The sequence below is a fragment of the Vipera berus genome (genome assembly GCF_964194415.1).
Source record: "Vipera berus genome assembly, chromosome: 3".
NCBI classification, from domain to species: Eukaryota; Metazoa; Chordata; class Lepidosauria; order Squamata; family Viperidae; genus Vipera; species Vipera berus.
In genome coordinates this window covers 129,949,816-129,966,229 of record NC_138204.1, presented here as the reverse complement: position 1 = coordinate 129,966,229, position 16,414 = coordinate 129,949,816, and the positions used below count along the sequence as shown (strand labels likewise).

Here is a 16,414-nt window from a genome sequence, read left to right as displayed (position 1 = left end):
CAAAAACATATTTTAATTGCATTTGCACTTAATATCCATATGTTCAATCAATATCCTTTAAAATACATTTATATTAGCATATCATTAGTTGTGTTGTGACATTGGCAATAAATTTAGACATAAAAGAAAACACTTCCTCACATCTTTTATTATGATCCTTTAAATAATGTTGGACTTCATCCTAAAACCATTTGCTTTAATATTTTAGTGTTGGTCAATATTGGAATCAACCACCTTTAGGGGCCACAAATACATCACACCTGATTAATGGAATTTGTGGCAATTCATTAGCTTAGTATTGATTACTTTAGGTGTCTTTAAAATTGCTATTAATTTTGGTTTGCGTGTGTGGCACTTGCAGACATGAAGTGTCCTCTCCCTGCTGTCTGATCTCTCTTCCTTGGAGGACCCTGAAAAGGGTCGAAAGTCACCCTGGAGGGGTGATCACCATGAGGAGGCCCTCCTTGTGATCGTGAAAGGGCGGCAGCCATCCGCCTGAATCCAGAGCAGCTCCTTAGGCCCAAAGAAGAAGAGATCGGCCATTAAGATGGCTGATCATTAAGCCATTCCCTGCCGAAAGCCCAAAGCACCATCTAGCACTGCAAAGCAATCTGGAGGACCTGGGTGAGACTTTACCTTTTTTTTTTAATCCCATTTATATCCCGCCTTTCTCTGAAGACTCAGGGTGGCTTACAATCTAAAGCACAAATCAATGTGCTTAGCAATAACCTTCATTCTATGTATATGCCTGCTTATTAGGGCTTATTTCTTATTTCCCTAACCACCTTCCTATGGGACTTTTCTAAAAATTTCCTCCCCCTCCTTTGAAAGAATGGCAACTGCATACTTGGGGAATAAATTTTAAAGCCTTAAAAGAAATCAAGTGACTAAGCAAAAAACTAAGCAACCTTATTTGTACTTATGAAAAAGCTTTTATTTTGGGGGGGATCTACCACCCTATTTTCTGCTTAAGCTGTGAATAAAGGGGGGAAGAATGGACTAATTGAACAAAAGCTTTATATTAATCTGGAAAAAGATTTTACATCTTATTTTATATTTTATATTTACATCTTGTGGCAAAACCTGGTATAGCAAGTAAACCTTTTTCTTATTGTGAGAGCTGACTGAATAACAGAGCTGTCCTTGACATTATTTTCAAAGATAATATTGGGAACACCTGGCACTGAAAACAATCTTTAGGAATACTGGAGGTGGTTAATCATTGACTTATTAAAATAGCCTCCATGAAAGACTTATCTGTAAACATCAACAAAATGGAAGAATATATCCCATCACTTAATTACAAACTGATACTGGACACAGTATTGACAATGACTGAGCAAATCAAAGCCAAACTGCAAGATAAATCTGACAGCTTAAAGCCACCAAATCAAACTTTGACCTTAAATGATGAATTGACAATCCAAAAACAAACAGAAGAAGTGGAAACTAACATTAAAATAGGAGACTTTAAAGAACAACAAGTACAATTTACAGAGAACCTTGAAGCCCAAACCTCGACTTCAACTATAAAACCTACAACTCAAAAAACAATAGTACCCGAAGAAAGCAACATTAAGAGGCAAGATATTAAAGGCCTTCAAATATAGTACGTTGAGGATTCAGCTAATCAGGTGATAACCATAACAAGAGCTACTACTTTTTATCTAAGCCAGATGGAATTGGAAGAAGAAAAAGACACCAAACATCAAAAATTGAGCTATTAAAGCAACACTTCAATGATTACAAAGGGGACACTTTCTTTGCAGAAGTGATATTTGGATGGTCTCCCTGGATTCAAATAATGTGTGTGGGAAGAAAGGGAGACACATCTGAGAATTTAAAGACACCACTATGGAAGCCTGATTGGCACAAAAAGAAGGCGAAAGTTAGATTTAAAAAATTAGACTTGCCTCTTTTTTGGGATTTGTAAGGATAGAGCTTAAAGAATTTCTTTTAATGGATTAAGGGGAATCTTTAAAAAATATAAACTGATTTTATATTTAGGTTTTAGATCTTTAAGGGAAAACAAAATTAAGCTTCTAGAGTATAACTCAACTATATTATAGAATCTGAAATGATATAATAAAAGTATTTTAATAATTGATGAACTATTAAGATAACATATAGAATATATTAGTTGTAATGATATAGATATAAATTGATTTTATATTTAACTTTTAGGTGTCTAAGGGAAAGGAAAGTTGGCTATTAGAATTGATATATATTATAGAATTTGGAAAGATATAACAAAAGATATTTTTCTAATAATTGGTGAATTGTTAAGATGACCAGTAGAATTTACTTGTAAAAATAATAATATTTTGAAATGAACAATGTAAGTTTTGTAGACAGGATAATTACTTTTTATTGAAATAGGGAAATGTGGGTTACCCAAGAATAAAGTTTTCTTTTATATATCATAGGCTATTTTAGAATATTCTATTGCAATTAGGTAAAACTTAAAAACAGGACATTGATATGTATAAGTGAAAATATATTGAAAATTCTTTTAATTGACTAGGCCACAATCAGAAATGTATTAATTTGATTATGTTATAACTAAGGGAATCGGAGAGGGAATCTTTGTTGATGCAACTTGAGCTATTTACAAAAAACTTGTTATTTGCTATTGTTTACTTTTGATTACTCAACAAATGTATTGCTTCACAAATATCTGAATGTAAAATTTCAAAATTAATAAAACTTGTAAAAAAATTGCTATTAATTTTAATCTGAGTAGAATCTATCAGATCAAAAGTCCTCCTTGCTCTCTAGCAAATGGAATACAAAGGTATCATGCCTCTGAATATGGATTTATACATAGGATAATCCAGCAAGAAAGAATATTATTAAATTCAGATTAGAGTTTTACTTTATCAAAAGTGTGGTGTTGTATGTGACTAATATTTGGGAGAATTTCATTTACTTGCATATAAAAATCTGATGTTCTTGTTATGTGAAGATGTTTTCAGTTCATGCCAAGAACTCATGTAAATGAAAGAAATTTGAATTCTAAGTTTATGATGCTTTATTTATTTTGTCAAAGTGTTTTCCTTATAAGATTCTTCAGTAACATAATTTCTAAACTTGCTATTTTTTTCTGTAGTGTTCATGAATCACTTATTTTGAAAGAATGTTGCATGACTTTGTATTTAGATCACATAATAAATTTAAATATTGAAATACTTATGACTTACAACCAACTGCTGAATATCTTTCTTTGCTTAGAGCTCGCTCAAACGTAATTGCAAACGAACAGGTTCAAAAACTGAGAATTCTGGAAGTTGTAATCCAACACAGCTGGGGGATGAGTTTGGCCAAAGATGTCCATATACTGTAAATGAACTGAAGGAACCCTTATAGATGAACCATATAGATGAACTGAGGGAAAATGACATATTTTTATACTGCCTTCTCCTTGGAGAGGCTTTAGCACAACTAGGCATGTAGAGGAAGCCCAATGCTTTATCCAGTTCATTGATACAGCAGTAAAACAATGTTGTATAACACTTAGCCTTTAAGTTACATGTTGGGATGAATGGAAACTGCACTGTGAGAATCAGATGATGGGTTCATGAGGAAAAACTATACAGTATTTATTTTAATTCCATTTACGCTGAAATGTATGTAATGTAACATATGTATTTTCTCTATATTATCAAAGTTATAATATGATAAATTCTGAAAATTTTCAAGGCCTGCAGTGAGGAGTTTCAAGGAAAGGGAACATGTACCTTAGATTGTATTTTTTGCATTAGGGTATCTGCAGCTATTGCATCTTTCATCAATACATGTAACAAGAAATCTCCTGCTTTACATTTTTTAAAATTGTTATGTTGGATAAAATATGATCCATCTAAACCATCTGAACCTCAAAGTGCAGGCAGAAGTGGCAGCTAAGAGAGCCTTCACATAACTTTGGGTTATGCACCAACTTCTCCCTTTTCTGGAGAAAAGGATATGTGGATAACCTTATGAGTGTACTAAAAGTAAAATAATTAATGTATATACTCATGGATGTACAAAAGCTAGTCTCAAACTTTTCAATGAGTCCAGATGTCAATTTTGGGAAGGATGGAAGTTATTCTCAATGCTTTAAGGATTCTCAAGGTTCAATTAAGCTCAGTTTCTGGATATGTTCACAGCAAATCATATGGATGCTGAAAATATTGCAGAGAACTTTGAAAAGACTTCTCTGATTCAGGACAAAGTCTACAGAATTATCTGCCTTTTATGCAGATACTGCCTCTCTAATGATGGGCAAACACAAAAGAGTGATATGGTTTCTACAGAAAAAAACAAAAACAAAAACAAATGGTGATTATAATGTTGAGTTTGCTTGTCCTTTAACACAAAAAAATATCAGCAAACACCCTTTCCTTGATGTACGTGAGTTTTTGAACTCTATTTTTGAAAGAATGCCAAAAGAAATGAACTTTATATAGAAAATATTTAATTTTGCAACAAAGCCATGAGAAATGTTATCAAATACACTACAACTTGATATTAAGCATGTCTCACAAACTTGAAAGGATCCCAAATATTTTAGATGGCCTTAAGCTATTTTATAACTCACTATAGTGACAATGAATGACAATCAATGAATTATGTTTCTACCAAAACATAAACCAAGAAAACAGATAAATAATTGGAAGCCACAAAGACAGAACAGCAAATATATTCAGAGACCCTTTATATAAACTTCATGTTCTGTATCTGTATGTAGTTACAGTATATGTCAGTTTGAAAACTTTAATATATGGAATCAAGATGGGTAACTTATGAGATGGTCATCCTCCTATGATAAAACTTTGTGGCCCAAAAATTCATGTATGGTCCAGAGATTCTGTTGCACCTCTTTATATCAACAAGTAAAACTTTCAAAACACAGATACAGATTTGTGTATAGGTTTCCTTGGTCTGCAGCTGATCAAGAAAAATAGATCTGATCATCTGAAATTGCCACAGTATACACTGAAACAAAGAATTTTAGAAATACCTTGGTATTCTTGAAGGAGAAATTTCAGTTCTCAACAGAAGAGGCAGTTGTGTTTGGTCCTTTATGTAAACAAAATCTGAGCTATTGGTAGATATTACTTTTTGTTATATTACCATCAACAAGACAAAATAATCCATGTACCCAGTTGTTTATTTTTATCCCACCTTTATTATTATTATTTAAATAATTCAAGGCAGTGTACATACCTGATACCTTCCTCCTCCTTTTTTCCTCAGAACAACAGCCCCTATAGGGTGAGTTGGCTTGAGAGAGTGATTGGCTCAAGTGCAAATTATTGCAGATTTATTTACAAAAATGTGAGAAAGTAAGAATTTACTACTTTTCACATTAGCTATCAAAACCACTAACTCCATCTGTTGTTGCACAACCACAATTACCAGCTACTTTACATTTTGTGAAATATTGGTTACTCATTCTGCATAATAATCTTTTCTCTGAAAGCATTTCCTACATGATTAGAAAAACAATAACCAAGATTTGCAATTCCTTCAAAAAGCCAGCAGAAGGGCATGGAACAGCATAAGAGTATATAAAACATATAAATATTGGAAACAGTCTTTGTAAGATCAAAAATGATAAATTCGAGAGATACAATTGGAGTGAAGCCCACAGGAAGGTACAATTGTCGACAGCCTGAATGCCTTTGAGAGAACTAATAGGACCAAGATTTCCAAGATTTCTGTATTTTTTCAATATCCTCTATTCAATAGAGTTTATTGTGAAGGATTTGGAGATGAATAGACACAGAATCAGAAACATGCATGAGAATCAGAAGGTTAAAATGATTAAGAATTGTTAGTAAGTCCATAAGTAAATTGTGCCTGGTAAATCACGGGTTACAGACATAGATTTATTATTGAGTGAAGTAAGGAGATAGATTTATTATTGAGTGAAGTAAGGAGTTGAACCAACGGAAGTGATTATTTTTGGTATGCCAACAAAATAAGCAAGAACTGTTGAACATGAAAAAATAACTTGCAAGAGGCTGTTGACTGTATCTAAGCAAAGCCACATAGAACAAATCATAATAAAAACCTGGTATTTGGTTAGTGCCACGAGGCACTCTCACAACCGAATAACAATCATAGTTGAAATTTTCTCCATTATAGTGGAGTGTGTGTGCGGGGGGGGGGGACATTCTTATGTAACCTAATCTTACATTCTCCAGTATTAATAAATTATAAGTATAATTGACCTGAATCTCTGTTAAGTCACTAAATAATGATAAAATCAAAAGTAAATTGTTGATTAAAGACAGGGAACTAGGTTCTGAGTTTGCTTATCTTTATTCCAATTTCTTTTCATTTTATACTGGATCTGTTATATTATAGGGTTTGGAGTGGCAACTGTCCTATTTCTTATTTTATAAGCTGCTGTTTTGATAAGAAAGTAAGATAAAAATGCTTTAAAACTAAAGTAGGTAGATAACATATTGGCATGTGATGCTTTCCTGCTTGCATTAAATATTAATATAATCACCTGAGAATATAACTTAAAATTGTTTTAATTAAACACCTGAAAATTAGTTTGAAAAGCTGAAAGGTTCAAATTATAAGCAATGCAAAGGCCCACATAATTAGTATTAACCAGAAATTTACTGATAAAATTCAATAATGCCATAATCAAATGTTAATATTTTGCACAAAAACTGTAGGTTTTTTTTAAATTTAGGGCAACACTTTCAAATGTATTAATCTTATTAAAATACATGGAAAATGTCACACTGACGTGAATAGAAACAGTTATTTATAGAATAATAGCAAACTAATTAATAGGAACAATAATGAAATGCCATATTGATCACTTGGGATTAGCAAAGACAAAAAGAATTGCTGGATGCATCATATGTATGCACTGCTTTTTGTGCTTATTGTAATAATTGTTATCCATTGTCTTTTGGCCTCACCTAACTTCACTGAAAGACAAATAGTTTTATTATGATACAGATGGTGGCCTAAACAAAAGTCTGAAAGAGGTGGGGATGAAATCCCTCTTATTCGCAAATTAGAATATACTGTACATAGAATTCTATATAGCAGCATAAGTGATTGTTTATATTGTTAATACAGTGATGAGGTAATGGGGTTGTACTACAAACATCCTTTGAGTTAAGACAAAGGCTGTATTCTTTGAAGAAAATTGCTATTGATGTAATATTTCCTCTAGGTGTTACCTTTCCAACTTTGTCTTTCAATTCAGGCAGTCTTTGACTTACGCCCATTACAGTCAGAAGTCATGACAATTATTAAGACTCCCTCGCTTAACGACCCCACCCTTGCTCTCCCTGATGCCACTGTTAAATGAACATGTGGGACATTAAGCAAGCATGGGATACCTCAAGGGTGGAGGAGGCCATGGAAGGCCCACCATCAGCTGGGTCCATAAAGAAAGCAGACCAGCAACAAAGGGCTTTGCAAAGCCAAAAACAGACCAGCAGGGGAAAAGAGCCCAGCTGGATTAGGCCCACTGTCACATTCCAAGGCCAGAGAGGCTTCCAAATAAGCCTCCATGCTTGACCAATGAAGCTGAGCTTGTTGGTTGGGCCTCTGCCCCAATCAGCTGGCTGTCAGAAACCTGCAAACTTCTCCTGGCTCTTGCTAGCCTTTGGGGAATCCAAAGGCAGCAACTTCAGGACCAGCTTCTCAAAACCTTTTCCTGGCTTAACCCTCTCCTGCTGCCAGGAATCCCTATAAGGATGGTGGTAAAATCTGTAAGTTATTTACCTTGATGAGTGATTCCAGGCTGAAGAGTGCAGCAGAGGAAAGGAAGCAAGCAAGCAAGCAAGCAAGCAAGCAAGGAGAAACACATTTTCTGCAGTTTGTTTGCCTTGAGGAGATGAAGAAAATGTTCAACCCAAAAAGAAAAAGTTGGCATACAGCACAAATATGCATCAAACGACCATGGCAGGACAGGCACGCAGTCTAAAGGCACTCAGCCAGGCAGCAAAACGCTTTCCACAGGTTTCCAATTTTTTTGCTGCCAGAGAGATTCCCTTTATGAGCAGGTAGCTGCTTTTTCTTTAGAGCTGAACTTTTTCCAAGTTTTTTGGGGTCCTGTCACGGCAGGATGGATGGGAGATGTGGGGAGGGAAGCACTGCAGCATTCCTCTGGTCATTCATAAGGACGAATGATTGCTGAGAAGCTGCAGCTGCCTAAGTTTGAAACACGGTTGTATATGGCTTTTAGAGGACCTGTTGTAATTTCAAACAACCAATTAAGTGACCTGTCATATCTCAGGGATTACTTCTACTTGTCTTATCTCCTAGTGTCCTAATCAATTCTTGTGTTTTAATTTTTTTTTTTGGCTGTGCATTCATTTATGTCTCTAGGAAAGTGGATTGTGGGAAGGGGGTAACTTACTTGTTTTAACTTTTTTAAACTAATATCACTTTACCAGTTTATTTTAAAAACCAATAGGACCAACTATTTAACTTATTTAATGCACAGATACCCTATATTTCCATGCAAATTTTTTCCTTAGTTGCTTATGTTTGTTAGAATAAGAGTAAATAAACAACTGTAAAAATAAAAATCAGATTGCATTTTTTGTTATCAGTGGCTGAAGAGAAGAGGATATTATTCCGGCACTTAATATTTGAAAACACTTTAAATGCAATTCCACATTGTCCTGTTCCAATAGATAATCTGATGCTCTCTACTATAGAAGCTCTGTTTGCAGGCAGAATAATGAGGTCCATTCCTAAACAGAAAAGGAAGCCAGGATGTCTTTAATTGGAAATATATTAAGTATTGATTTGGGACTTTTACATTTTTAAATACATTTTATTACTATTTGTGGATCTATAATTTCTTTCTTTAAATTAAAGGTGTATTATTTTGAAAGTTCTTAATACTATATAAGCGTTGTAAAAATAGATATCTATTGATTTCACAATCATTATTTAAATTCAAAATAAAATGCAATTTTTGTTAGCAACTTTCAATAGATAAGAAACCTGAGGATGATTTATAAAACTTTCTTTTTTTAAAATGCTTGTTTGACTGTTAACAATATCCTCTTAATTTTATACCTGAAGGAGAAAATAAATTGCCAAAGAGATATACCATTCTTCATGAATATTAAATTTTATTATTTCTTTTCCCCTAAAATTAACAATAACAAAAACAACATAGCATATAACATGAAAACAGAAAGTCCTGAATTTTGTAAAATGTGAGAAAAAATAAGCATGTTGACAGGGGCTTCTCTTCTTTTTTCCCCTCTCTCTTGCTCTCCCCAGTGATGTCATCACCTCACCATTATGCTTTGTATGGTCCTTGACACCTGAAAATATAACAGTGTTGTTCAAGTCTCAAAACAGATTCTCTGCCCTTTAAATATTCTAGATCCTAGTGATTTAAGTGCAGAAAATTGCACAGAATCATTATACTCTCTGTGATCTTAGCTACTTTTTTACAGAAATGTCTCCAAATACTGCAGTTAGTCCCATTTCTCTTAAGAAGCAGTTAAAATATAATACATGATATTGTGGATGAAGGAAGTTGTGGATAATTAATCCCCTTAGCATATAAAGGGATTATGTTACTTCATATTAGCCTGTTAGATCATTTAATAAAACCATCCCTTAGTTATTCAGGGTAATCTACTATTTTAATCAGAAAGGTACATCTTTTAAATCTAGTAAATTCAGAGATTTAAATACAGTATATCATTATTACTGGCACAATTTGGTAATCATTGGATTGAAGGCATTTAAGTTCAATTCCTTTACAATCAATAAAATCTAGAAGATCTTGGCATGCTTGCTGTCTCACAGTTGAATCATAAGAAGAAATGTGGTGGTTGAGAAAAAAAAACTAAGCTGTTAAGTCCCATTTGGTGAGACCACTGATTGATACTTAAGACATTTGAGGAGAAAATTGTAGCAGATTGTGTCTCCTCATAATACTTTATTGCAGAAATGAAAATGGTGACTTCTTAGTAAATATTTTCTAACCACCATAGAAAAGAAAAACATATTTTGAATTCCTGATAAAAACACTGTATGTAATTATCTGTTGTTCCTTATTGTAGGAGCTATGCCTGTTCCAGATCAGCCATCGTCATCTGACAAGACAAGTTCCCTTAGCCCTGTGTTGAATACATCCAATGGAGATGGATCTGAAACAGAAACCACGTCTGCCATTCTGGCATCAGTCAAAGAACAAGTAAGCAACTGCAAGAAATTGCAAATTCCAAATCCTAAAGTGTGAGTCAAGTGCATTTTGTGTTGTGCACATGAGCTCCCTCTGATAACTTCCTTGAGGGATTTTCAGGTATAAATATATATAGTAAATATATTAACTTTCTTAGTGTGCTATGTTTGATTTGTGATGAGGTAGTTGTTTTTATTTTTTCAAAGAAATTTAAAACTACGTAACTAAAATTGCTGCTATTGTATTTCTTTCACAGTAGTAAGAACTGGAATGCATGTGTCAGATATCTCCTATGTGACAAATAAGAGAGTATTATTTTTTTGATAGATCTGCTCTGAGAATAAAAAAACAGTTTGTTTTTCTTTGGAATCACAGTATCTGAATTTTGGTTTTCTATTATCTTCAACATGTTTAGAATATATTAAAAGAAAATAGTAGGTTTCTTTGGTTTGCATAAATAGAACATGACATTTTAATGGACAATTTAGATATCAATGGTAAAACCAAACTAAAAACCTTAAAAATGAAAAAAATAGAAAAAGTAGAAATAATATTAAACAGCACCAGAACAATTACAAATAAACTCAGTGGCTCTGCAGCTATTTCTGCTTTCTTCCTGCATTATTTATTATATTTCCATATTTTATTTCTACACACGAATATTGGATTGGGAGTGCAGGGAGAATAGAGTCTTCTACCTAAAGTGATTAAAAAGGTTTTACTTGTTCCCATATGGAGAAAAGTTTTGTACAGGCACAGAGGATACATGCGCATGCTTTTTAGTCAATAATAAAATTCTTTAACATATAGCATTTTATAAAAATGCAGGTTTCTGTTTCTCAGTGATTAATGTCTCAATCCACATAAAGATGGCAAAAACAAGGCAAGAGCAAAAGCAACCATACACTGCCCAGAAAAAATAAGAGCCTTGGTGGAGCAGTGGGCTAATGCCTCCTTAAGTAACACCAGCTGCCTGCAATTAGTGCAGGTTCGCATCCCACCAGGCTCAAGGTTGACTCAGCCTTCCATCCTTCCGAGGTAGGTAAAATGAGGACCCAGATTGTTGGGGGCAATAAGCTGACTTTGTAATAATGCCGCTGGGGGGGGGGCGAAAGCCCTAATAAGCAGGCATATACATAGAATGAAGGCTATTGCTAAGCACATTGATTTGTGCTTTAGATTGTAAGCCGCCCTGAGTCTTCGGAGAAGGGCGGGATATAAATGGGGGAAAAAATTTAAACACATATTAAATATAATTTCATGTCTGTGTATAAATTAATTGATTAAATTTGATATTACACATAATTATGATATGTATTAATTATACATTCTATATTATAATTAATTAATTTTAAATTATAATATATTAATACTAAACATTTGTTTCATTAGTTGAATTAACCAAACATGTTAACGTTTTCTTTTTTAATTTATCTTCACTGAAGAACATTTGTAGAATTAAAAGAATACAAATTTAAAGAAGATAAGAAATGTTGTAAGTAAATAAGAAATAAAACAAAGATATAGAAAAATGACCTCCAACCTTCTTATAAGTTATAAATGCTTTTATATGTTGTCTTCTCTTTATATAGTTATATTGTGGCTTCCTTCTTTGAATATTCCATCATTCTAATTGTCAGACCTGTAAATCACAACTTTTCCCATTTTCAGCAAAAAGTCTTTAAAGGGTTTTCAGTCATTGACAAATATAGTTGTTGGCCTTTCTCTAATCAAGCAAATCAATTTTGCCATCTCTGCAAATTCTGTCATTTTCACCAATCAGTCCTCCTTCATGTATTTCACAGTCTTTCCATTATTATATTTTTTGCATATAATAGTCTTGCTTTAGTTGCCATGTACAAAAATCCATAAATCTTTTCTAGTTGTCTATCCATTAGTCCTCACGAAAACATTCTGATTTCAATTGAATATTAATTCTTAAAATTCTTTATACCATTGTGTGTATTTGAACCCCCTTTTAAAGGTTTTTTTTTACAAGTTCATGGGCCTTTTCTGAAGTATAAATCATTTCACCCATTTGATAAAATTATCCCCAAAATCCATATCCTCCAAAATGTTAAGCAGAAAGTCCACTTCAAATAATCAAAGGCCTTTTCTACATCTAGTAAGATTGGCGCAGTTTGTTTTTCATTATGTTGTTCTAATTACAGGTAGTTCTTGACTTATGATAGATCACTTAGTGTTTGTTTAACATCTGCCACAAAATCATATTATAAAATCAGATTGTTCATGTGGATGCCTCAATTTAAGACCTTCATGAAATATGACAGAAATTCTGGACTCCATTACACTTATACTGTAAGTCAAGGACTACCTGTTTTCCAAAATGTGCAGTACATTTCTGGTATTACCTCTCAATTCTCTTTCGGGTAAAAACCCACATTGATTTTCATAAAAAAGATTTGTGTAAGATCTTTTCATCCTTTTAGCTAAAGACATCATAAATAAACTATAATCAGTGATCAGTAATAATATTGGTTGGTCATTTTGGGGTGAAGTCAAATCTTGGCTTTTTTAGGTATAAATGCTGTGTTAGCATCTTTCCTGCTATGTTATCTTTCCACTCAGTAAAATAGATTTTATCATTTTTTGCCAAGGTTCATTCATCCCTAAACGGTAAACCATGTGGTCTAGGAGATTTCCATATTAAAACCTTTATTATAGCTTCACAAACTTCCCTTACTGTTCTAAGTCCAGTCATTATTTGTTTCAGTTTTCCATAATCTTCAGTAGATTTTGTTTCTTTAAATATTTATTAACTTGGGGAAAATTTTCTTCTTTATATAGTTGAGGATACTATCGATGAAATATTTTTGCATGCTCACATTGTTTGTTATCACAGTGTTTCCATCTTGTAATTTTAATATATTTTTCTCTTTTTATTTTCATAATTTATGTGCAACCATTTCCCCAAATATTTTGCAGATTTCCCACTGAAATCTAGTCATAAGAAATGGTTTCTGTAGCAATTTCTTACTTAATTTGAAGAAATTAGTCAAAAGGAATAAACAAAATGGGCATTGTTTTTTTTCTATATAGAACTATGATCCATAATTCTGTGATTCACCATTCATCTGTTTGTTTTCTTGGTTATCCATGGCATTTTCAAGAGACTTCTCCAACACCAAATTTCAGAAGCATCAAAACTGTTTCTATTCTGTTTTATCAAAATTTGACTTTTGCTTTCTTGTGTGTCACTGGGAAAATCACTGCTTGTGTGATTTTGATCTGTGCAATAGAGGGGCATCCCAATATTTAAATATATTTTCTAAGGCCTTTGTTACTGTCTACTGTGCGCTATTCTCCAGTCCATTGCTGGTTCCTTTGCTATTAATAGTTGATTGTAAAAGCAGAAAGTTATTAATCATTTCACTATATTAATTGTCAATTCTAAGCGCAGTTGCTGTATCTGTTGTGATGGTGATTAGTCTTTCTTCTATTGAATTTTAATCCTATTTCACTACATTTCTTGACTTTCATTATTATACCTTGCACATCATTTGCATTTTTAGCTTTGGCACTAGCATTACTACAATCATAGTACAGGTTATTGATGTTTCTTTGTAGTTTTAAAACTGTACTAATGTTCTTCCAATACAGCTTCCCATAATATATATTCAATATATATTATTTAGATCAGACATGTCAAACTCATGATGTCACCCAACGTATCGGGACGGTTTTGCCATTGCTGGCAATGGCGTGGCTTCCGCATAACGCGTCCCGCCCATGGGCCGGCAGTTTGACACCCCTGATTTAGATTAACTATGTAAAAAGGGAATATATAGTGTTGTCTTACTCCTCTGTTGCTTTATTGTGTTGTATCTTCTTATTTTTCTTGACTTTGGCTTCTCTTCTTTTCTTAGCAGTTTCTACCATTTGTTCTTATATGTGGTTTACTTTCTTCTGTTTCTTGGTTTTTGGCAGTCTCTTTTCACATTCATCCTTAACAACCTCTTTGATTTCATTCCACAGTTTCTCTGATTTGCTATTATTAAGGTATAGGCTTCAGGGTGGTTCCTAATATTATTCTTTAAAAATGGTAGGTATGATCAGGATCATATTTGAGAAACTGAGTGGATTTTTTTTCTGCTTTAGCTTAATGTGGAACTTGCATATGAGCAGTTGATGGTCTTTCCTGCAGTCACCCCGTGATCACATTTTGCTGTTATAATTAAGGTCTTCCACCTCATTGTATCTATAATATAGTGTTTGTATATTCCATCTTGATTGTTGCAAGAAAGGCCACAAAGAAATCCTTGGATTACTAATAATTGATAGATTATTCTCCTTCATTTTTGTTCCTAGGTCAAACAGTTCAACTACATTTTCCCCCTTAATATCTCCAACTTTAACATTCAAGTCTCCAATCACGTGCAGCATATCTTGCTTCCATATTCTGTTGATTTCATATTGAATTTGACCATAAACTTGACCTGCTTTTTTCTGCACCAGTGGTTGGAGTATAAATTTGTTTAATCAACATATTAAAAGTAATCATCTGCAAAGTCCAGTTGATATTATTCTATCATTGATTAATTACACTGTACCCAAATATTTCCTTCTGTCTTTTCTGACTATGGTAGCAGTGCCATTCCATCTTGGTTTTTCATGTTCTGAGTAATAAGCAGTACAATCTTCTGGTCCAAAAGGCCTTTATTCCTGTGCACCTTAATTTGCTGATGACTAAGATTTTAAAATGTTGTTAATTTCACCAATTGAACTGTTCATATATGCATACTTATATTTTCTATTCCCACGGAACCTCTGTCTTTGCAGTTTGGGATTTTCTTTTTCCTGCATGGTGACATTAGCAACTAGATGTACCAAAGGCTTTAATCAAGCCATGTCACATAAACACCATTAATGCGCCAAAAGTTCTTCAGTTCTTCTTCAGTAGAAAGTTGAAAGCCATCTAACACGAGGGGCATCATTCAGCATTATATCACGAATCAGATTATAATGTGTATGTATGTAATTTTCTTGATAAAATACAGGGGTGGTTTGTCATTGCCTTCTTTCATCCAGTATAAAATGATACCTTTCCCATTGTCACTAAAGTAATTATCCACCTCCAGCAATTTCCTGGATCACTGCTGCCTATTAATGATTCCTGCTTACTTAAAAGGGGAGCTGGGATGACAGTCATACTTTGAGTGACCCAACTGTGATTATATACTTTGGTGTACATTCCCAGCTCTTCACCTTATCCTTCCCAGGAACCCATTCACCACCACTAAGAGGCAGTACAGGTAGTGCTTGATTTACAGCCAGAATTTCTGTTGGTAAGCAAGGTAATCATACCTGATTTTACTGCCTTTTTTCTGTGATCGTTAAGTGACTCTGGTTTTCCCCATTGACTTTGCTTATCGGAAGTTGGCTGGGAAGATGGCAAATCGCAATCGCATGACTTGGGGGCACTGCAACCATCATTAATATATGCTAGTTGCTAAGCTTCCAAATTTTGATCACTGTGGGGATTCTGTAGCAGTCATAAATGTCTGGATTGTGTTCTTCTTATACCTGGAATTGTTAATTGACTAGAAAGGCACTATGCGAATAAACAAACAAATAAATAAGCTGCTAGGTTAAAAAGATAAAACTTGTTTGTACAATATAATGTACTTAACTCTTGAGTAATTAACAATGACCCTTTTATCTATAATCTTTTATAGCAGGCCAGTATGTAGTGTTTATTTTTAAAAATAGTATAAATATTAAGCAATTAAGTACACGCTTAGAAGTAATAGGCCTCATCCTGCCATTCTTAGCAGATGGAGAAATTATGATCTATGCAAGAAAGTCTGTTTTCAACTATTTATTCATTCCAGCACTAGAAGCATGTGTTTTATTTGTTATTAATAATAGGACAAACAGTATGCATGAGAGCTGAGATGCAGAAATATTTGGTATGGGGGCAGGTGTCCTCTTTTGCTCTTTTATAAACATTTGTACTGCATGTAAGTTTTCTAAATAAATCAGTGTAATGAACAGTAAAGTCCCTCTTTCCAGGAATAAAATGATAAAAAGTATTTTCTGTGTAAATGATACTGCCTCTTTCTCAGGCCAGTATTTGTGTTGCCATCATTTGTAGCTGTGTTTATTGTGATGATTATGAAGACAAAAATGAGTTCTTATTCAACTGAGAAAAGCAGGTAGATGAATATATTCCTATATACTTCCTATATACTTAGAAATAAGGCCTCAGATGCT

At 33.5% G+C, this 16,414-nt stretch overlaps 1 protein-coding gene across 1 annotated transcript in view; it reads left to right on the top strand.

The window, feature by feature from the left end:
* Nucleotides 1–10,063: 10,063 nt before the first annotated feature.
* Nucleotides 10,064–16,414, top strand: part of CTNND2 (catenin delta 2) — a gene marked incomplete at its 5' end in the record, with an annotated part of 412,468 nt that continues 406,117 nt past the window's right edge. The window contains one exon of the mRNA XM_081326152.1: nt 10,064–10,192. Coding sequence (XP_081182278.1) covers nt 10,064–10,192 — 129 coding nt within the window. The remainder of the gene's footprint in view (nt 10,193–16,414) is intronic.